Source organism: Fistularia commersonii, chromosome 6, assembly GCF_037954325.1.
Source record: "Fistularia commersonii isolate RoL2024-O1a breed Wild chromosome 6, RoL_Fcom_v1.0, whole genome shotgun sequence".
Classification (NCBI taxonomy): Eukaryota; Metazoa; Chordata; class Actinopteri; order Syngnathiformes; family Fistulariidae; genus Fistularia; species Fistularia commersonii.
The window spans coordinates 7,585,255-7,606,683 of NC_141289.1; the positions used below are offsets into that span (position 1 = coordinate 7,585,255).

The window sequence follows — 21,429 nt, forward strand, 5'->3', positions numbered from 1 at the left end:
GCCGGATCGGTGTTGCACATAATGCTCAACAGCGCCCAGAAAAAAAGGAGCAGAGAAAAAGAGGAAGGCGACATGGCGTCCACGTGCACGCGTGGATTTGATGACCGCACAGAGCGCCCTAGAATGTGCATCGTCATTTTTGTTCTTGCCCGAAACAAACCTCTCCTCTGCGCTTGTTGCACAACCATGTAGAGTTTTAACGGAAGGTATACGGGCTGCGACATCGGACGACGTTTGAAACTGGCGCAACCGTTACATACGTGTCCTGTGTCTCCCCCGTGGACAGAATTTTCGGACCCAATTTCTACCATGGGAGGATTTTTAGGGGGATATTATGAAGTGGATGACCACAAGGCGCTGCTAGAAAATCACATAGTCAGTGTTTATACGCCGCTCTGCTCTCTCCTTGCTTTTCTGCATTCGTATTATTAACTACAACCGGCTCTCGGTTGTCACATGATCGCGACACTAACGGATGCGGGTGTGTTCAGCTCGTTGCCGCGGTCACAGTCGCGTGTGTGTGCGTGTGTGTGTTTGCGTGCACGCTAAGCCCAGCTCTGCTCTCCTGCAGGCCCCAGCATCGGCAGTTTGTTCCACATGGCCGACGACCTGGGCCGTGCCATGGAGTCACTGGTCAACGTGATGACAGACGAGCAGAGCGCCGACCAGCACGAGGCCCTGCCCTTCTGACCCCCCCCCCTCCCCCCCCGCCCCCGAACCCCCAAACCCGTCGCATGCTTTTCTAGTCAAAACAGCTGGATTGGAAAAACACAGTTTACAAAGAGAAATATATATAAACGTCTATTTTTGTGAAGGATTGCAGTTCCAGCATTTAAAAAAAAAAAAAAAAGAAACAACACACACCCCCAAAAAAAAAAAAAAAAAGGAAAAAAAATTATATAACTTGTAGATTTGAGTAGTTTCTTAAAAACGTCCTGGAGTTGTTTTATTATTAACAGAGGCTGGTTTTTAAACTTCTATGCAATTGTATAAAGAAAAAAAAAAAGATTTGGGGGCGTTTGAGGTGGGTGGGTGGGCGAGGGCAAAGAAAGATGAGATACAAATCAGTGTGTTCAGTGTGGTCATATATATTTGCCATTTCTTTGTAATTGGGGCGGGGGGGAGCATTTCAAAACATTTGTATCAAAAAGAAAAAAAAAAATGATTGTAATCGTAAGGGTGCTGACGAAGAGGACGAGTCTTTGAATAACAGCGTACACTACTGTCAAGGCAATGCAGGCATCCTGGTTCTTTACAGTATGTTGTCTGTATGTGTGTGTGTGTGTGTGTGTGTGTGTGAGAGACAATGTTTATGACAGTGTGTGTGATGCCTAATTTCCACACGACATTGCAGTTTCTTTTGATTGTTTGCTTTTGCTTTGTTATATTTGTATCAGCCATCCATCCATCCATCCATCCATCCATCCCATCCACCCTTTATAACATCTCCATGGCAGCGATATGTATTTCCGGTATGGGAGGTGAGGTTCTCAAATGGTTCAAACTTTTTATTTCTCCATAGTCAATTAATATGATGAGGGAACATCGAAGCAAACCAATTGCAGAAGCCTCACCTCATCCGTTTGAGACGTTAGCGTTGAAGTTTTGGGGCGACGAGCAGGTACTGTCCGGTGATTTTGAGAAGAAGTAGCATCTATGAACAAATGAGAGACTTAGAAGAGGTATAAAAGATGCTGGAGGTTCATTGGAGACCCTAAATTGTCCAGATGTGTGAATGAATGGTTGTATGTCTCCATTTGTAGTCCTGCGATTTATTTACAACCGGTCCTTACCCCGATTGTCATCAAATCACAGCTGGCCTGACTGCAGGATTAGCAATGTGGAGAATGAATAAATGAATGAAAAATACGGATCCTGTGTTTCCCGTCATGAAATGGCCCATTTCGGGCGATCTCGTCCATCGTCACGACAACTTCTTTTCTTGTTTGTCCCCCGAGGATCCCGCCGTAGAAAATAATATTTTATAATGACATCATAAGAGAACGTCGAGCTCGTGTCTAACGAATTGCGTGCCCTCAGAATTAGCTTTATCGAATTCCTTGTTATCAGGCAGACCACCAGAAAAAAAACACCAGAAACAGAGCCTTCGTCGCCGGCATCGCAATCAGATACAAGTAGGGGAGCCGGAAAAGGGTGGATGAGACGTGACTCGACCAATTTTAATGCTTTGGTTCTCTAATTCAGTTCTTTACTTGAACTCATTTGGTGCAGTTTGATGCAAAAAAAAAAAAAAAAGAAGACTACACTTGTGATTCTTGCACTGGAACACGTAAAGTTTGGAGTTTTATGTTATCGCGTTGATGCTTCCAGAGCATCGCATCGTGGAGTCCACACTGTATACGGTGTACTGCTTCATACGGCTGATTCGTTACAAGTTCCGAATCACTTGGAGCTTTCCGAAACCCCGGCGACGCAAAACTACCTCGCACGAGTCGTTCAGATCCCGTCCAGAGGCCTGGAGTCCCTCATGCCCTTCAAGGCGGTCTACCATCGCAGGCCGATCGACTCGCGTGGAAATGATGGAATTCCATCTGAATGTGTCCCGTCAGAGATCCTCGCTCCAAATGAGCGTTTCACAAAAAAAAAAAAACGAGTGATACTACTGTCGTACCCGGGAGATACCCCGTCCCCCGTGTGTGTTCATTCTAGCGGTGTGTTTCTTTTTGTGCTGTGTGAGGCATTACTATGCTAGCATGTGTGACTAGATAGGAATCCCATCCTAATTTAATGTATAACTACTCAGAGAGGTCCGTGATGAGCATTGCGGGAGTATACACACCTGTGAGTGTGTGTTTGTGTGTGTGTGTGTGTGTGTTTGTGTGTTTTGGAATCTTGCAGCATGATCCACTTTTTTTTCCGTTTGATCCGAGCACTGAATTTGATTTTTTTTTTTTCCATCTCTAACATCATTCTCATATTTTCTTTTCAAATAACACGTCAATATTTTCACAACATATCAGATTCCACCAAATATATGCCTTACTACTGTATTATAAAATGCTTTACTGTGTATCAATAAAGCACGCAGTTATGTCGACCGGACTTTTTATTGTTTTTTTTTTTTGTTTCTTTTTTTAAGCGGCTTCAGAGCGGCGGTGTTTTTCGTCCCCGAGCGTTCCCTGAATGCACCACGTGAAGCAGCAATGTTGATACTGTAGGTGGGACACTGATAAGGAAAGCACACAGAACAGTGACGTCTTCGGCGAACAAATTCACCAAGCAAAACAACATCTAAAATCAAGAGTGTTTTCCCCGGGTTTCCCCCACAATCCAAGAACAGATTTTTTGGAGATCCTAAATTGTCCAGACGTGTAAATGGTTCAGTTTCTTTGTATGCAGATTAAGTTATTTTTTTTATTTTTTTTATGTAACATTACAGTTAATGGTCGTATGATATGTGGATGATTGAGTGAATGGTTGTATGCCTCAACATGATGTGTGTACGAGCGAGTGAATATGTGTATGTCTATATGATGTGTGAATGTCCGTGAATGGTTGTACGTTTGTATGTGGTCCTGTCACGGATCCAGGGTGGAACCCCTCTCGTCAAATGACGACTGGGATAGATAATTAATGATGAATGAATGAATGAATGAATGAACTCTCAGGGCCGCCATCCTTCAGGAAAAAGTTATTTCGGCAGCAAATTCATCCTCCAACCGAAGCCTGTGGACCAAGTGAACCGTTGGCGTCCGAATCCACTGCTAAGTTGAGGGTCTGGACCTGAAGCAGCCAGAACGTCCCGGTCACATGATGCCACCTGATGATCAACAGGCTGGAATATGGAGCTCTGGCTTTCCCAAATTGTCAAACGGTACTTGAGAAAAAATATGTAAAACTGCGCGTGTGTTTGGCCGAAAGACCGACACTAGCTACGGTTAGCGATCCCGCTCGTCTGTTAGCGGGTCCCTCTTGAAATGACCCAATTAAATATTGAAGAGCAGTTTCCTGACATGAGGTCACGTTAAACCGGATTTCCTCGGGATGAGATCGTTTTCGTGTAAATTGGCCCAAATATTTGAGGTGAGAGTTGATATTTGCCGCTTTATGGACACTTGGGCCTGAAGCTCCACATGGCGATCAGCGTGCGCCGGAACGAGCGCATCCTGTAGGCATACAGGATGGGATTGATGGCCGAGTTGGCGTGGGAAAGCAAGATGGCGCCGAGAGTGGGCGTCATGGGCACCTTACACTGCGGGCAGAAGAGCAGGACGCAATTGATGAGGTGGATGGGGAACCAGCACACGATGAAGAGGAACAGGATGAGGAAGAGCGAGTGGGCCTTGCGGAGCTCGTGGCAAGTGCGCGCTCTGGTTCTGGCCAGATTGGGCCCCCTGGGACCCAGAGCGGAATTCGAGAAGATGGCGGTGGCGTCGGTGGAGATGACGGACTGGACGCTGGACCATTCCCCGCCCACCTTTAAGCCCCGCCCTCCAGCTTCACGTCCAACCTTCGCTTCCTCGCATTTGCTCTCGGTTCCTTTTCCCGTCGCCGCTCCGCCTCCGACGCCCTCCCGAGCGCTCCCGACGTCCTCGTCCCGGGCGGCCGCCGTCACTACGGCGATGCGTCGAAGCTGGCTGCGAACCGTGAGGAAGATCTGGCTGTAGATGACCAACATGGCGGCCAGTGGCAGCAGGAGGAAGCAGAAGAAGTTGAAGTAAACCAGGTAGCTCATGTCCACCACGCAGGTGAAGATGCAGTAGCTAAGGAACAGAAGAAAGAAGTCAATCACTCCGTCACCCGTTTAATTCACCCTCTCATTCGCTCTTACACAGAGTCCGCCGGCTGTCGCCGCCAGTCCATGAGCGGCACGCAGCCCGAGATGGCGCCCAGGCCCCAAGTGAGCAGCACCGCCAGCCAGGCGTTGCGAGGGCTCATGACTCGCTGGTACTGGAAGGGCAGGAGGATGGCTATGTAGCGCTCGGCAGCCACCGCCAGCAGGCTGAGGATGGAGCTCTGGAAAATGCGTTGACAGACACGGTTATATTTAACTATATATACTGCTCAAAAAAATAAAGGGAACACTTGCACAACACAATGTAACTTCAAGTCAATCACGCTTCTGTGAAATCATAGTGTCCACTCGGGAAGCAACACAGATTCATTTTGACTTGTTTTAAGGACATTACATCAAAGTTGGATCAGCCTGGAGTTTGTTTTTACACTTTAATTTTGAGTGTGATTCCTAATCCAGACCTCCATGGGTTGATACAATTGATTTCCATCGATCATTTTTGTGTGATTTTGTTGTCAGCACATTCGACTGTGTAAAGAGCAAAGTATTTCATAAGAATATTTCATTCATTTAGATCTAGGATGTGTTTTTTAAGTGTTCCCTTTATTTTTTTGAGCAGTGTATATATATACCATATATTTTAACATCTAGACGATGCGCGGTTAGATGGATGAAGACGTTAGATCTGTGAAGATGTACCTGGGTGAGCACCAGGAGGATGCTGAGCAGCACCAGGCAGAGGGGCATGTTGTGATGAGGCTGGCCCACGTCCGTCAGCGCCGCACTGGGGATGGCCACCAAACCCACCAGGATGTCGGCCACCGCCAGGGACACCTTCGCACACACCGCTTTAGATCTTCGTGAACCCCCCCCCCGAGATACGTGTCGGCTTGAAGGTTTTCTCTCACCAGGAAATAGTTGGTGACCGTTCGCAGCTTCCTGTTGCGTGTGACGGCCAGACACACCAGCAGGTTGCCCGTGATGGCCAGAGCGGCAATGATGAACTCTATCGCGATGTAGAGCCACTTCAGACGGGGCTGGTAGCCGTACGGCATGGCGGCGGAGCATCCAGACAGGGACGCGTTCATGGTGAGAGACTCAGAATGATCCCGCTGTCACGGAAAACCTGGTGAAATCCAACGTAAACCACAGGTAACCATTATGTGACATCATTTGTCACATGTGGAGGGGAGGGTTGGACCGAGGCAGGTGGAGGGAGCGGCCCGATGAAAGGGGGAAAGAGCGATCGCTAACCCAAAGATATGTGTTAACACAATGGAATCGGACAAATCTGTGTGTCAAGACAAGATGGAGAAGGTTCAGTTTCTTTGCAGGACAGCTGGATGAGATGCATCCACCTTCCTTCTGCACCCACATTAAATCAGCCACGTCTTTTCCTTTAGCTTTATGCAGCAGCCCAATCCCCCCCACCCCACCCCAGCTCCCACCCCCACCGCAAACACGCACACATGCTGGATCTCCACCTTCTCCTGGGAGACGTTGCCGTCCTGCACTCAGGCAACGCAATGGAGGACAGGGAGGCTGCAGGACCCTTTATGTTCGACAAGCGAGCATGAAAATTGCTCCTGATAAGGTGTGAGAAAACATCCCTTCTCCCCACGCCTGCACCCACGAGGAGACGTGTGTGCGTGTGTGTGTGTGTGTGTGTGTGTGTGTGTGTGTGTGTGTGTGTGTGTGTGTGTGTGTGTGTGTGTGAGACACGTCCTCTCGTGGACTCTCCGGAAAAGCTACCCCCTAATCTGGCTGGTAAAAAGGAGTTTCCATGAAAAAGGGCAAAACTATGGAGATTATGGATCTGCAGAATGACAAAAATAAGTTTCATATAAGATGAGGAAACTTTTTAAAATTGTTTTTTTTATCTGCAATGTCAGTTGATTTTATGATCAAATGTCTTTGACAAAGGTTTTGAAGGAGTGACCCTCCAATGAACGTTTTGGTTGGGGAAGGTAAAAGGAATCAAATCCGACTGAAAATTTATGTATTGGGAGAGATATTTGTTTAACTTTTGGTATTCATTCATTCATTCGTTATCTATCCCACTACAGGACTGTTTCAGAAAATTAGAATATTGTGATAAAGTTCTTTATCTTCTGTAATGCAATTAAAAAAAGAAACAAAAATTACTTTTTCATGATATTCTAATATTTTGAAATAGGATTTTTGAGTTGTCTTAAGATGTAAGCCATAATCAGCAATATTAAAATAATAAAAGGCTCACAATATTTCAGTTGATTTGTAATGAATCCAAAATATATGACATTTTTGTTTTTGTAATTGCATCACAGAAGATAAAGAACTTTATCACAATATTCCTATTTTCTGAGACAGTCCTATATACATGATACCACTATCCATCCTGCAGCCAGGGCCACTAGTGGGCCACTGGTGAGCTGGAGCCTTTCCCAGCTGTGATTGGCCGAGAGACATTTAGAGACCTTTTCACCCTTTCATTCACATTTCAGATAGAGACGCACAAGCATTTACCCACTCATCCATACATGTAGACCCTCTCCGGTGACCCTCATGCACGCTTTCGGACCGTGGGAGGAATCCAGGAACCAAGAGAACTTGGAGACTCCACACAAAAAGGCAGTGCAGCTGCGCAGCATTCAGTGCCTCCACCTCACAGATAGAAAGTTCCTGGTTCAATTCGGGTTTTACATGTCAAAGTAAAGCATTGGGCTTCCAGACCCACACAGAGCAAGTAAACCCGCACTCCCCCGGAGTGACCCTCCGTCAGCCTTTTCCTCTTGAAACACAAAAGTTCGTGTGGTTCATGTTCGGCAGGAAGAAGCTCCACTCACCTGCACGAGCTCGTGGATCCGTCATCAGCCAGTCTGACGGTTCTGGATCCTCTGAAACAAACCCGATGGCTCTCGGATCTCTGATGGGTGGAAACCCCAAGAAAAGAAGGCGAGAGGAGATCCAACCCTCTGTTTGCTCCTTTTTTAAATGCAAGAGGAGGGAACTGACAAAGCTCTCACCCTGATGGACCTGGTCCAGAGCGTCGGGCGCGGAGCAGCAGCTGCCGCCGTGCGTTTTTTTGGATCTGGGTGTCACGGAAAAAGCAGACGGGCTCTTGACGTAAGTCTGGGGCCTGTTCCTGCCAAAACAAACACGTCAAATTTGAAATTATGGACGCTTGAGCTGCACTTTTATTCTCTAAAGTATTTTTGTGATACTGCGCCGGAGAGGCGGGGGTGGGGGCGGTGGGGGGGGGGTGAAAGTGGGTCACATGAGCCGAGTGAGGCGTGTTTGATTGTGCGGCAAAAAAAAGGGGAAAACAAGTTGACTTAAATTTGATTTATCTGGTGGCAGGTGTGTGTGCAGCCGCAGATTAAACACACACCTCTCCCTGCACGCCAGCAGCTATTTGAACAATCACTTGAATGAATACAGAATTAACTTCAGGATCCCTCTGAGGTATTTTTTTGGACAAAGTATAAATGTGTGTCCGATACTTTCATTCATTCATTCATTACCTAGACTGCAAATCCTGCACTTAGCGTCGCAGGGGTGCTGCAGACTATCCTAGCTGCGATTGGCCAAGAGGTTCAACCTGGATCCGTTGCAGGATCACATATAGAGATATAACCATTCACCCTCTCATTCACTCTCACTCTCAAGCATCTGGCATTTCAGGCTCTCCAATGAACCTGCTACGTGTGTTTGGACAGTGGGAGGAACCCGGACCACCTGGAGGAACCCCATGTAGACACGTGAAGAACATAGATGCATAGAAAGGCCTGTGGGAATCTAACCAGGGAACTTCTCCGGAGCCACCTTGCCTTATACTTTTCTTCTCAAACAGTCCAAATCCAAATGGACCTGACAACGACAAAGACGGGAATGTTGTGAAATATTTATTTGTGTGGCCCACCGTTGACATAAACACCGTTCGTCTCCATGGGCTTTGCGCACTCTGCAGGAGTGACAGTCGCTGCTCTCCACTCGGGTGGAGACAAAGAAATGCATGTATCAAAGACAACAAATGGCATTTCTGGAGCACATCAGTGAATCCAGCATGAACAAACCACGGATCTGAAGAATCTGGTTTATGTAAATCAAACCAACAACATCCTCATCGCCATGGACACGAAGCACAGCAGAAGAGTTATCTGAGGTATGTCTTGAAATGCTGCATGAATGAAAGGATGAATGGTTGTGTGTCTCTATACATGACCCTGATTGACCAGTGCAGGGTAAACCCCAGCTCTGGCCCAACAACAGCAAGATAGACTCCAGTGCTGAGCTCAGACCCAACAATTTTCATGGTCGCAGACTAAAAACTGAAAGTCAGAAGGACATTTTATCAGATTGGCAGCGCGTTCATGTAACTTGGTTGTTAAGTATAAGGTGGTAACCTGAGCAGTTTTAGATCAGTCCTTTCCTAGTCTTGGGCTATGACAATATCAAGCGTGATATAACTTGATATTATCGCAGTCTTTGGTCTCAAGACTACGCTGAGACTTATACTCTAAAAACTAGTCTTTAGATGTGAGCAGGTTTTTTTTTTCCAAAGTCTTTTAATTTATGGGTAGCTTAAGTGGTATAGATGATAAATGATTTTTTTTTTTAACTTGTTTCTTCTCACAGATGGTTTTTATCTAGCCGGTTCCCAAAGCAGACACCAGCAGAAATGTGCGCAAACAATGTGTTTCTTCCTTGCTGAACAAGGGTTGCACAGATTCATGATGCCTCTCATTGTTGGTATGAGTAAATTATGGGACCTGAATTCTAGATTCCTCTCAGATTCATGTCAGAGAGATGTGGGTCAGATTTCCTTCATTAAAATACCCCTGTTCTCATGTTGACAGCGGCATCAAGAGATGTTTTTTGGTTTCCGTCACCATCTGGAAAAATGAGAGACGCACGAGGAGTTAACAAGTGAACATCAAACGATGTGACGCCCTCGACGTAAAACTTTGATCACTGGGCATCCCAGGCAGCTCCGAAGCAGCCTCATTGCCAGGATAGAATTAATGATGTGAACTGATGCATTTGTGTTCCAATAAGCATATCGTTGCCCTCTTAAAATAATCGCCTAAGTCACTTTTTCTGATTTTTCAGGAAACACAAAAAACTGAACCATTTGACACACTCTTGACATAGGCAATTTCTACTAAAGGGGTAGAATGGCACAATCTGTTTAACTGAGGATGTAGGCAATTTTGCCAGAGGTGGTCAGCATCATGAGGAGATGATTTAGGCATTAAAAAAAAAAAAATGGGTAAAAAAAATAATTTGGGCGATTATTTTAAGAGAGTTACGATATTCATGATTTTTAACAATTTTCAATCCATCAAAGGGGGCAGATTTCAGGGTCAGCGATAGATTTTAATAATAATAATGATAATCAATTTTATTTAAGGCGCCTTAGTCTGCACTCAGGACACCGTACAAAAATATACATATACAGAAAATACAGATTTAAAATAATCAATAAAATAAAAAAGTCATATTTGTGAAAAACAAAAGACTTTACACATCATGTGATCAATTAACAGGTAAAATAAAGAAATTTGCCAAACAAATCTTTTGCCAAACAAATCGCGTTTATTACAATATCCAAATGAATTTTGAGACAAAAAGGACATTTTTAAAGGGTTTCAAAGAGAAATAAAGTGAGTGGACGTTTTAAAACGTTGACCCTGTCAGTACCACCATGTAACCACTAGATATCAACATTTCCACTTTTTCAATCGTCCTTTTGAAAGCCGTAAACCCGGAAGAATTTGTAAGTCACGTGATCCACCGTTGTCTTGTCATGACTAGCCGGTGTGTTTATGTGCAGCTGCTAGCTTGTCGTCGCGGCGGTGATGCTGCTGGTTGACAGCGTTTAAACAAGGCGAAACACACGCAAAAAGCGGACATGTCCGGCTTCAGCGCGGAGCTCATCGACTACCTGGAGGGCAGGATCACCTTTGAGGAATTCGACAAGCGGAGGGACGAGAGGAAATCGGCGGTAAATATCAAATTGTAGTGGCGACTTGAAACTTGACGCGTGACGACACTAGCTAGCCGCCGGAGCTAATCGAGCTAACGGCGGCGAGCAGGCGTCTGCGGTCCACAGGGTCGGGTAAATCAGTTTTTCGTGACAGCAACGGTCCACCTTTCCGTTCCCATTTTAGGAAACTGCTCAAGAGGCGGAAGGCGGCGAAGATGCGGAGGAGGAAGCCCAGCCCTCCACCTCGGCAAACTTTCCGGTCAAAATCGGTAAGCTCAGCCTCCTCACTGTAGATGCTAAATGTGTACAATTGGTAAGGTAGCGTTATTGATAAGGGGGTACTGTGCAGCTAACGTAGATTTGTGATAATAACATTGAGAAGATATCCTTCAGGTGCTTCAGTTTAAAGGCTTATTATTATCACTTATTGACATTATCGAGGTTCGGTATGGGAGTGAGGAGGATGGACTGGGTCCTCTGCAGAGGAGAAGGTTAGATGATTGATTGTGGTGACCCCCGATGGTTCAGAAGATGTTATGACATCATGATTTCAACAAATGCCACAGTAAAGAACCATTGCTCCACAAGGAAAAAAATGCTGCAATGAGCTGAGGGTAATTGAAGGCATTGCTCCTGTACTTTTTCAGAGGAGGGGGTCAGCCCAGGGGTCCAGCTGGCCTTTGCCTCAATGCTGGAAGGAACTCCAGAACCCGCATCTTCAGAAGAAGAGGAGGACACCATGAGCTATGTTGATGACGAAGACGATGAGGACTACATGGTGGACCACGAGGAGAAGGAGAAAGGGTCTAGGACGAAGGTTGAAGTGCCGGCGAAGAGGCGGAGGCGGCGGGACAGGAGGGAGAAATTTGAGGCAGAAGATGAGGAGGAGGACATGACAGTGGGGGATGTGTTCGCGCTGGAGATGGAGCTGAACCGTGAAAACAAGAAGATGATGAAGGTCAGCCAAGTATTGTTAAATATATACTTTCTAAAAATGTTGGTGGAGAAGATTGACAATTTCTCCCCCAAATCTTGCAGGAGCGCTGCAAACGCAGCAAGTTGCCTCGAGCCCTGAGGGGCCTCATGGGGGAGGCCAACATCCGTTATGCCAGAGGAGAGAAGGAGGACGCCATTGTCATGTGTATGGAGATCATACGACAGGGTGTGTGTCGTCGTCTTTACCTTCACCTCCCACTCAGGTTTTGCTTACTCGGCGGCTTGAGTCACATCATCTTCTTCTTCTTTTTCTTCAGCTCCCCTGGCATACGAGCCATTCTCCACGCTGGCTATGATCTATGAGGACGATGAGGACATGGACAAGGCACTGCAGTTCAGTCTGATCGCGGCCCACCTCAACCCCTCCGACTGCGAGGAGTGGATCCGCCTCGCTGAGATGTCTCTGGAGCAGGACAACATCCGACAGGCCATCGTCTGTTATTCCAAAGGTCAGTCCTTATTCAGCCTGACAGTATCTGAACAGGTTTCTGAGGACATGAAATTGCAGAGCTATTGTTCCCCTCTCCCCTCCGCAGCCATAAAATACGACCCCACAAACGTACGCTACCTGTGGGAACGCTCCAGCCTCCACATGCGCCTGGGCGAGCACAAGCAGTGCATGGATGGCTACCGCAAGATCCTGGCCCTGCTGCCCATGGAGGATGGAGAGCATTTCATGCAGCTCTCCAAGGACATGGCCAAGTATGGTACACACACTCACACACATTTAGAAAACTGTGCTGCTAAGTGAGGGTGATTAGAAAGAGGGATGAAAGACGGATTATTTTATTTATGACAGTGGAACCTTGACTTTGAGTGTTGTGAGTTGACTTGAGTTACAAATTGTCCGAGATCTGAGCCATTACAAGTGATCTGAGCCCGGTTAAGAGCACGCAATGTTTGACACTGACGTAGCCACTGCTGTTAGTGAAGTGGTGTTTAAAGACAGCGGAATGCACAGGTAACTCAGAAAAAATCATGGGAAAAACCCGCAGTGAGGTGTGCGTGTAATGGACTTGTCCATGAAGAAATGAAGAGGTTGTGTTCAGTGAGATACCGTGACAGAGAGCATCATCTGTGAGAACACAGGAGACATTTACAGGGATTTGGTGCAGCAGACATCAGCAACGTCAATGGAAGAGGCATCGAAAAAGTAATTCAAAGCCAGTTAGGGAAAGTTTGATCATTTTAAAAAGAGGAGCGGTGTTCACTCTGTCGCTAAATGAAGTTTAAACATAAAGTGTTGCAAAGTGTGCAGGTTATATTTAGCAATACATTGTAATTTGAAGTGTTTGAAGTATTGTATGAGGAAGTCTGGAGTGGCAGAGAAGTATGTTAGATTGGTGCAGGACATGTATGCTAGCTGTGAGACACGGGTACGGTGTGCTGTAGGGGTAACCGAGAAGTTCAAGGTGGAGGTGGGACTCCATCAGGGATCAGCTCTGAGCCCCTTCTTGTTCGCAATGGTGATGGATAGGCTGACAGATGAGGTTAGACAGGAATCCCCATGGACCATGATGTTTGCGGATGACATTGTGATCTGTAGTGAGAGCAGACAACAGTTAGAGGAAAATCTAGAGAGGTGGAGGTATGCTCTGGAAAGGAGAGGAATGAAAGTTAGTCGCAGCATGACAGAATATATGTGTGTGAACGAGAGGAACTCGGGTGGAGCGGTGAGGCTACAGGGAGTGGAGATCAAGAAGCTGGAGGATTTCAGGTACTTAGGGTCAACAGTCCAGAGCAACGGAGAGTGCGGAAAAGAGGTGAAGAGACGGGTCCAAGCAGGTTGGAATGGGTGGAGAAAAGTGTCAGGGGTACTATGTGATAGAAGACTATCGGCCAGAATAAAAGGAAAGGTATACAAGACAGTGGTGAGACCAGCGATGCTGTATGGACTAGAAACTGTTCCAATGACCAAAAGACAGCAGACAGAACTAGAGGTTGCAGAGATGAAGATGTTGAGGTTCTCTTCGGGAGTGACCAAGATGGAGAGGATCAGGAATGAGTCTATCAGAGGGACGGCACATGTTCGATGTTTTGGAGAGAAGGTCAGAGAAGCCAGACTGAGATGGTTCGGTCATGTACAGAGAAGAGATAGTGAATATATTGGTAGACGGATGCTGGAATTGGAGCTGCCAGGCAATAGGTCTCGAGGAAGACCAAAGAGAAGATTTATGGATGTAGTGAGAGAGGATATGAAGGTAGCTGGTGTGAGAGAGGAAGATACAGAGAATAGGGTTAGATGGAGAAGGTTGACTCGCCGTGGCGACCCCTGACAGGAAAAGCCGAAAGAAGAAGAAGAAGAAGAAGATTGTAATTTGAAGTGTGGGGCCAGTAAGTTAAGTTCATGGATATTGTCAGATAGTCAGGATAAATACACTTAATAATTCTAGTTGTACATCGTCTTTTTTATATATCAATCTTTATTTTTAAAGTACATTTTTCTTATTCAAAAACAGATATTTAAACTGGGGGCCTGGAACTGATTAGTGGCATTTCAGTTCATTTCAATGAGGAAATGTAATTTGATGTCTGCGCAAATTGAGTTACCGGCTAGGTCACAGAATGAATTAATCTCGTAATTTATGGTAAGTCTATAATTTTTTTAATTTAGCTTCAACAAGAGAGAAATTCAGCAGCTTTGCCGTTCTAACACAGCACTTGTGTCTGCCTCTGAACACACTGCATAAAAAGGAATTTTCCAAGCTGCGGTGATCAACATCTGCCGTATGATCCCATGGTCGGGGTTCTGTGTGGGTCAGAAGTCCTTGTTATTGCCGTAACTGAAGATGGTTCTGGATTGCCTCAAGGCTCTGCTACCGTTGCAGAGCCGATAACAATTTGTTTTTGGAATAATGGCCCTCATTTCCATTTGTCAGATTTTTCATAATGGGGTGCAGGTTGAGGAGTCATTCCAAGCTCCAAAGGCCTGAGCATCAGCATCAAAAGTGTCCTTTGAGTCGATATAAATATGTAAAGATGATACGGTTTAGACCTGCTATATGTTACAAGAACCTGCAGTCTCTGAAGAGGTGTGAGATGCCTTCATCAACCGTGTAAAAACCGTGTAAAAAATACACAGAATAATAAAGTCACCCTCTGTGTCGGGGTCAAGGAACATCAGTACTTTAACTTATCTTGAATATTCACTAATGCTGATGACAGTGCACTCAGAGCACCCTCTGTTGGACAGTCTGTGCACTGGTGCAGCCCTCGCGTTATCTTTTAAGCCAATAGCTACTATTTATAAAGAAACAACCAAAAATTAGATTCCACGTTGGTAAAATGTGCATCAGTGTGTCTGTGGCGCAGCAGATGAAGTTCTGTGACCAGGGTGATGTTCTGACAGGAAGGTGCTAAACATGGGACACTGTACATGTGTGTGTGTCCTCAGGAGTTACTACGAGAGCAACGACTTGCCCTCGGCTCTCGGCGTGGTCGAGGATGCCCTGGAGCGGCACCCCGACCTTGTCAGTGACGACATCATCAACATGGCGGCTGAGCTCCACATTGCAAACCACCAGTACAACAAGGCCCTTCAGGTAGAGGACTGTGTGTACATGTGTGGTGTGTGTGTGTCTCCTGTCTGCTTCATCGGAGATGTTGTTGGTGTTGGTTCCAGGTCCTGGTCCGGTTCGCGGGTGTAGTCCCGGTCAAAGATGAGCCGAAGCCAGACACAGCGGTTCCAACGCAAGAGGAGAACATAGAAGACAAGCCGGCTGAGACCGAGGAGAAGACCGGCGAGGAAGGTGCAGAACCCAAGACGATGGAGGAAGTGCCATCGGAGAGCAGAGGTAGGTTTGAGAGGCGACCCCCCAATGTGATGACGTAGAGGAAATTAGATGGTCATGAGACAACGCTCCTCCTGAAGAATCTCCAGCTCCTCTGCCAATTCTTTTCTTACAAATGTCTGATTTCCCCATTTTTCCAAACCATTTCCCATCAGATCTTAATTGAAATGTCTCAGCCTTCGGACAGATCCCAACAAATTCACAGCTCACCGCTTCAGTTCGGTCTAATTATCTGCCAGGAGGCACTAAATGGCCGCCTGCTTTTTTTTCCCCTCTTTCCCTTAAATTTGTAAAGCAATCCAGCGAAACACCAAACGTGTTTCCGACCTGTGCTGAATTGCCCAAGACAAAGCTGCGTTGATTTGTTCTCCCCTTGTTAACATTTCGGCTTTGCTCCGAGAGGCTTCACGCCTCCATTCTTCTCCCAGAACACTTTCACTGCTCTCCTCCCACGTGGGATGTGTCATCTTCAGCTTGAACTGTAAGGACCAAATGTTGCTAATTGAGGAACTCTGTGCATGTGTGTGTGTGTGTTCAGTGGAAATGACAGATGTCCAGGTTCCAGACAGCGTCCCGGTGGATCTGAAGGCCAAGCTGATCGTCTGCCTCATCCACCTGCGTGTCCACGCATCTGTGGAGGTATTCTCTGTTTATACGGCGATCGTTTCAATGGCCCAAACAGGGGTTACATTTCCTCTCATTTATTTCCTCGCTTCCCCCGGACCTCCAAGGGCCTGGTGTCGTCGCTGATGGAGCAGAGTCCAGAGGAGATCGGAGACCTCTACCTGGACGTGGCCGAGGCCTATTTGGAGGAGGGCAAGTACCTGTCCGCCCTGCCTCTGCTGTCGTCGCTCATCATTTCGGAGAAGTACAACCTGGCTGTCGTCTGGCTGCGGCACGCAGGTGATGCTCCGAGCTAGATGTGGAGTTCAGACACTGTAGTTCGAACACAAATGCTGTAGCATCTCTGTCGATGGATCAAAGATACAGTGGAAACCTTGACTTATGAATGTTTCAACTCAGGAGTTTTCTGAGATGGATTTTTTGCGTTGTGATTCGAGCCCAGATCTGAGTTCGGAGTCAGAGTTCGACACCAACATGGCTGTCCGTGAAGCGGTGTTTTAAGATTGTGGGACACCCCACCCGCCATTAGGTAGCCCAGAGAAAATATGAAAAAACCTGAGCGAGGTGCGTGTGTTGTGGACCGGATTGAGCATTTTAAAAAGAGGAGTGACATTCACTCCGCCACTAAATGAAGTTTTGACATAAAGTGTAGCAAAATTGTGCAAGATACATTTAGCAACACATTGTAGGATTAAGTTAATAGAGCACTAAAGGAAGAACTCTGGAAATACACTAAAACCTCTTCTGGTAAAATACACACAATAACACCAGTTTATTTCTTTACATTTTCATTTATTATGAATTATTATTATCAACATAGTATTTGTTGTTCGTAAAGTACAGTTTTATTTGTTAAGTAACAAAACCGTGGGTCTGGAATTGATTAATAGCTTTCAATTCATTTAATCTGTGAAACTTGATTCGATATATGAGCAAATTGAGTTACGAGCTCAGTCACAGAACAAATTAAACTCCTTAGTCAAGGTACTCCTGTATTCGATACACGTTTCCTGTTTCACATAAGCAAGCTCACCTCCCCCTCCGCCCGGCAGAGTGCCTGAAGGCCCTCGGCCACATCGACGCCGCAGCCAAAAGCTTCACCAAGGTGGTTGAGATGGCGCCGCAGCACCTGGAGGCCCGGCTGACCCTGGCAACCCTGCAGCAGCAGCTCGGCCGACCCGAATGCGCCCTCAAAGCGCTGGAGTCCATGTACGACAGCGAGACGCTGGCTCAGGATTCGTCTGCCGCGCAGAAGGTGAGACCCTGACACTCACATTTTCATCCAAGTGTGTGTGAGTGTTAACGCTCTACGTGCACTGTGTTTGAAGGAGCTAAAGCTGCTCCTGCATCGTTCCACGCTGTTGAAGACTCAGGGGCAGATCCACCACTATCTGGACACCACCATCACCATGATCTCCATGCTGCTCAAGGTGACACAAGCCTCTCGTTGAAACGGCAAATCATAGATATGAATGGAAATCAATGAGCACCACCGGGATGCTTTCAAAACCGTCGCAAAGTTTTTATAAATGGCTGACGCCTTGGCCCCCCGATGTTTGTGTCTCCTAGGTGGCCATGCAGCGCGCCAAAGTGTGTGCGCGCAACGTCACCGTGTCGGGCGAGACTCACCTGAGGCTGGTGAAGGTCAACATGTTGCCGGAGGTGGCTGACCAGGAGGCCGCCTACAGGGACATCACCTGTATGTACGGATGCACTCTGAGCACCAACATAGTACTAACTGGAGCAGTGACCGGAGGGTTCTTCTCCACAGGTAAAACCAACGTTCTCTCCAAGGAGGACTGGTGGCAGCTGCTGGTGAGCTGCGTGCTGACACTGTGTGAGGTGAAGCGCTACGAAGAGGCGGAGCTGCTGGTGGACTCGGCCATGGAGTTCTACTCCTTCTACGACATCAAGCCCCGGAGGAAGGAGCTGGAGTTCTATGGGCTTTCTGCCACCATCCTCGACCGCAACCATTACAAGGCCTACAATTACATCCGGTAGGCGGAGCCTTTTCTGCTGCCGTGGAAGGATGCCGTGAGAAAAAAAAAAGAAATTCTCTTAGGTTTTTTTGTCGACAGGTTAATGCTGCTGGAGAACGTGGACCGTCCACAGTTTTGGAATATTTTCAACCAGGTGCTTTTCAGTAGCACAGAAATCCATGTTGTCTTTCGCTGCAGTATTTCTTTCTTCTCTAATGGACCTGCCTGTTCTTTATTTATTTTTACCTCCCCCAGCTGACCATAACTTCCCACCACCAGCGGCACCATCGCTTCTGCCTGCGCTTGCTGCTCAAACACCCGGATAACCACGCCCTGTGCGTCCTCTGTGGACACAACGCCATGGTGTCCGGGAGCTTCAAGCACGCCCTCGGTACGAGCATCTTTTGAACAACACGAGACCCGCCGAGAACACCCCTCATCGAGAACCTCTCCCTGGTGTCCTCAGGTCAGTACATCCAGGCCCTGCAGACGCACCCCGACAACCCGCTGCACAGCCTGTTCATCGGCCTCACCTTCTTCCACATGGCGTCCCAGAAGTACGTGGCCAGGAGACACACGCTGATAGTGCAGGTAATTTTCACTGCACGCCCCCCACGTTAGCACTTTTAAGTTGCTTCGTTGTTCACAGGTCTTTGAAACCACGCGTGTGTGTTTGTGTCTCTTTGCAGGGTTTCTCCTTCCTGTGGCGGTACACGGAGCTGCGCGGCGTCTGCCAGGAGAGCATGTACAACCTGGGCCGAGCCCTGCACCAGATGGGCCTCACACACCTGGCCATACATTACTACCAGAAGGCGCTCTCTCTACCTGGACAGAAGCTGGAGGTGGGTAGGAGCGCACACACATACACAAACACACACAGCTGTACAAGTGCATAGTTTTTCCTCCGTACTTCCATTTTACTCAGCCGTAGGTGCTCTCCATCATTACATCCCTTAAACTAATATTACAGCAGGAGTGACAACTCCTGTTAAATACGACCGAAAAGTCTAATCGTGGAAATGGGTTATTTCTTTTTGGTATCTGACGGCAGAGGAGAGGCCACTTTTATGGCTCCCACTAATGCTGGATTTACACCTCAAGACTTGACAAAGATTTTGAGAGGACTCATTTTAAACTATCATCTCACACCACCACACATCTAAAGACTAGTTTTTGGAGTTTTAAGTCTAAACCTAGTCTGAGACTGTGGCTCTTACATCAACAGACTTTGTAAAGATTTTGAAAAGACTAGGTGAAAATTACAACTAGATTCTTTTCCCACAATGCTGGTAGCGGTTTCTGGTTTTGTTGGAGCAAATCTATTGGTTGTTGACTCAGTCCTCACGGTGACGTAACACAAAGACCGGTGATAATATCAGACATGTTTGATATTGTCCAGGTGAAGACTGAACTAACAACTGTGCTAAGATTGTAAGACGACCGGCTTACACGAAATGACTGAGATGACGGGGGTGTGCCGCGACTCCAGTAACCATTGTGTCCGTATGTGAACTTCCGTTGTGGGTCGGAAGGGTTTGCACTGAGAGAACAGCGGCCACAAATAGCATGGCGTCCATCTTGGAGGAACAATAGACACAATGTAAACACACGCCGCATTCCAGTGCCTTCTTTTGGCCTGTTTCCTGTTCTTTTTATTCCTCCGCGCGTGCCGTTGTCCGCTCGCTGCCCCCGTGTCGGGTATTTTTCGCGATGAGATGAAGCCGTCAAGAGTGCAGGCGGACCCTGGATGCTGAGTGCAAAGGTGACTTCGACCCTCCTCATCGTCCCCACAGGGCATCGCCGAGGATCAGGTGGATCTGAAGCGGGAGATCGCCTTCAACCTGGCCCTCATCTACCAGAGCAGCGGGAACATGGACCTGGCCCGGCAGCTCATCAACACACACTGCGTCGTGTGAACACACCAGATGGAGAACTAACACACACACGCACACACACGAACGTGTATGTATTGATTTTGTGTCAAGAGTTTTTGCGTCACTCTGGCACAGTAGTCGGCACTTACACCTCTATAGGACTTATGAGTGAGTGTCTCAATGAATGTACGTCTATATGCCGAATGAAAGAATGAGTGAATGGTGAAAGGCTCCCATATGATGATCTCAGATGTGCATCAGTGGCTGAATGACTGTATGTCTACATGATGTATGAATCAGTGAGCCAATGGTTATATATATGTCTGTATGGTGTGCGAATGAGAGGGTGAATGGTTGTATCTCTGACTTGTGAATGAGAGGGTGAATGGCCATATGTCGAAATGAGGTTGTTTATCTGTGTGACAGGAGAATTGGTTGTCTCTGTATGTGGCCCTGTGGTGGACCGGTCCAGGGTGAACCCAGCCTCTTGTTCCCTGGAGAGTAAGCTGTATGGATAAAGAATAGATGATGGAATGCATTGTTTGGGTTTGATCATGTTACGTTCTGAGAACTGAAGCTGGAAGTAAAGAATCCCAGCGCGTAACGGACATGTAATTATCATGTAAATACACTTTCGTCCCTTTATAGTTTTTAAAGATGTACATTTTGTAAATGAGAATCTCGCAGAATTTTTTTTTGGTATGTTTATACATATCTTTATAAATAAAAGGAACCCCTCTGATTTCCTTTGTCCCCGTCTCCTGAGGTGATCACAGCGATGTGACAAAAAGCAGGCAGTGTGTTGTTGTCGGGTGGGGGGGTGGATTAGGGACACGGGATTATTTGCCAAATCCCTCCATCTCTGTCGTCCCGACCGTCTGCTTCAATCGTCTTTCCCCTCCCGGGTCACCGCGCCGCATCTAGGCCAGCATCTCAAGCATCGCCACGTCACAACCCCCCGCCCTCCGGGTTTACTGTGATCCCTGAAAGCGCCACCCTCTCCTCCAATGTGATGAAGAAGTTTTACCTGAGGATGTTCTTCAAGGATCGGATGAGGTATATATTTTTGTTTCAATGGGAGCTATTTTCTGGGCCTTTTCAAGTCACAGCCAATCCTCTGCCTCCATCTAACTCTTCTCTCTTCCTGTCCTCTGTTCCTCCATCCACCAACCTCTCTGGTCTTCTTCTAGACCTCCTCCAACCTCAGTGCTCTTCTACACAGATCTTCACCATCCCTCTATCCACGTCCAAACCATCTCAGTCTGACTTTATCTCCAAAACAACTTAATCTTGACAGGATGACGTTGATTTCATGAAATGTCTGTTTCATGGTTGTTTATCTTTGTGTTGCTTGAATGAGACGGTGAACAGTTGAATATCTATGGAGTGTGAATGAAGGTGAATGGTTTTGAATTGTCCATTTGTGGCCCGGGATAAACCC

At 46.9% G+C, this 21,429-nt stretch overlaps 3 protein-coding genes across 15 annotated transcripts in view; 2 read left to right on the forward strand and 1 right to left on the reverse strand.

Annotated features, from left to right (window-relative positions):
* dmd (dystrophin) overlaps positions 1-3,058 on the forward strand; it is a 356,433-nt gene extending 353,375 nt beyond the window's left edge. For all 13 annotated transcript variants that reach the window (XM_086147909.1, XM_086147907.1, XM_086147902.1 and 10 more), the window contains one exon: positions 572-3,058. In XM_086147909.1, the coding sequence (XP_086004035.1) occupies positions 572-690 (119 nt within the window). In that variant the 3' untranslated portion in view covers positions 691-3,058. The remainder of the gene's footprint in view (positions 1-571) is intronic.
* A 151-nt stretch (positions 3,059-3,209) lies between these two features.
* LOC147233269 (adenosine receptor A1-like) lies at positions 3,210-7,747 on the reverse strand. Its single transcript, XM_086147916.1, has 5 exons — positions 7,582-7,747; positions 5,665-5,882; positions 5,456-5,590; positions 4,793-4,977; positions 3,210-4,724 (listed from the first exon to the last, which is right to left on the reverse strand). The coding sequence occupies exons 2-5, from the start codon at positions 5,842-5,844 to the stop codon at positions 4,067-4,069; spliced, it is 1,158 nt and encodes a 385-aa protein (XP_086004042.1). The 5' UTR covers positions 5,845-5,882; positions 7,582-7,747; the 3' UTR covers positions 3,210-4,066.
* Positions 7,748-10,531: 2,784 nt separating this feature from the next.
* gtf3c3 (general transcription factor IIIC, polypeptide 3) lies at positions 10,532-20,730 on the forward strand. The gene is made up of 19 exons (XM_086147463.1): positions 10,532-10,742; positions 10,909-10,993; positions 11,372-11,682; positions 11,763-11,886; positions 11,978-12,169; positions 12,257-12,422; positions 15,115-15,262; positions 15,343-15,514; positions 16,050-16,150; positions 16,243-16,414; positions 17,188-17,390; positions 17,464-17,565; positions 17,705-17,834; positions 17,907-18,132; positions 18,214-18,268; positions 18,370-18,505; positions 18,581-18,705; positions 18,804-18,956; positions 19,908-20,730. The coding sequence occupies exons 1-19, from the start codon at positions 10,650-10,652 to the stop codon at positions 20,028-20,030; spliced, it is 2,817 nt and encodes a 938-aa protein (XP_086003589.1). The 5' UTR covers positions 10,532-10,649; the 3' UTR covers positions 20,031-20,730.
* Positions 20,731-21,429: the final 699 nt, after the last annotated feature.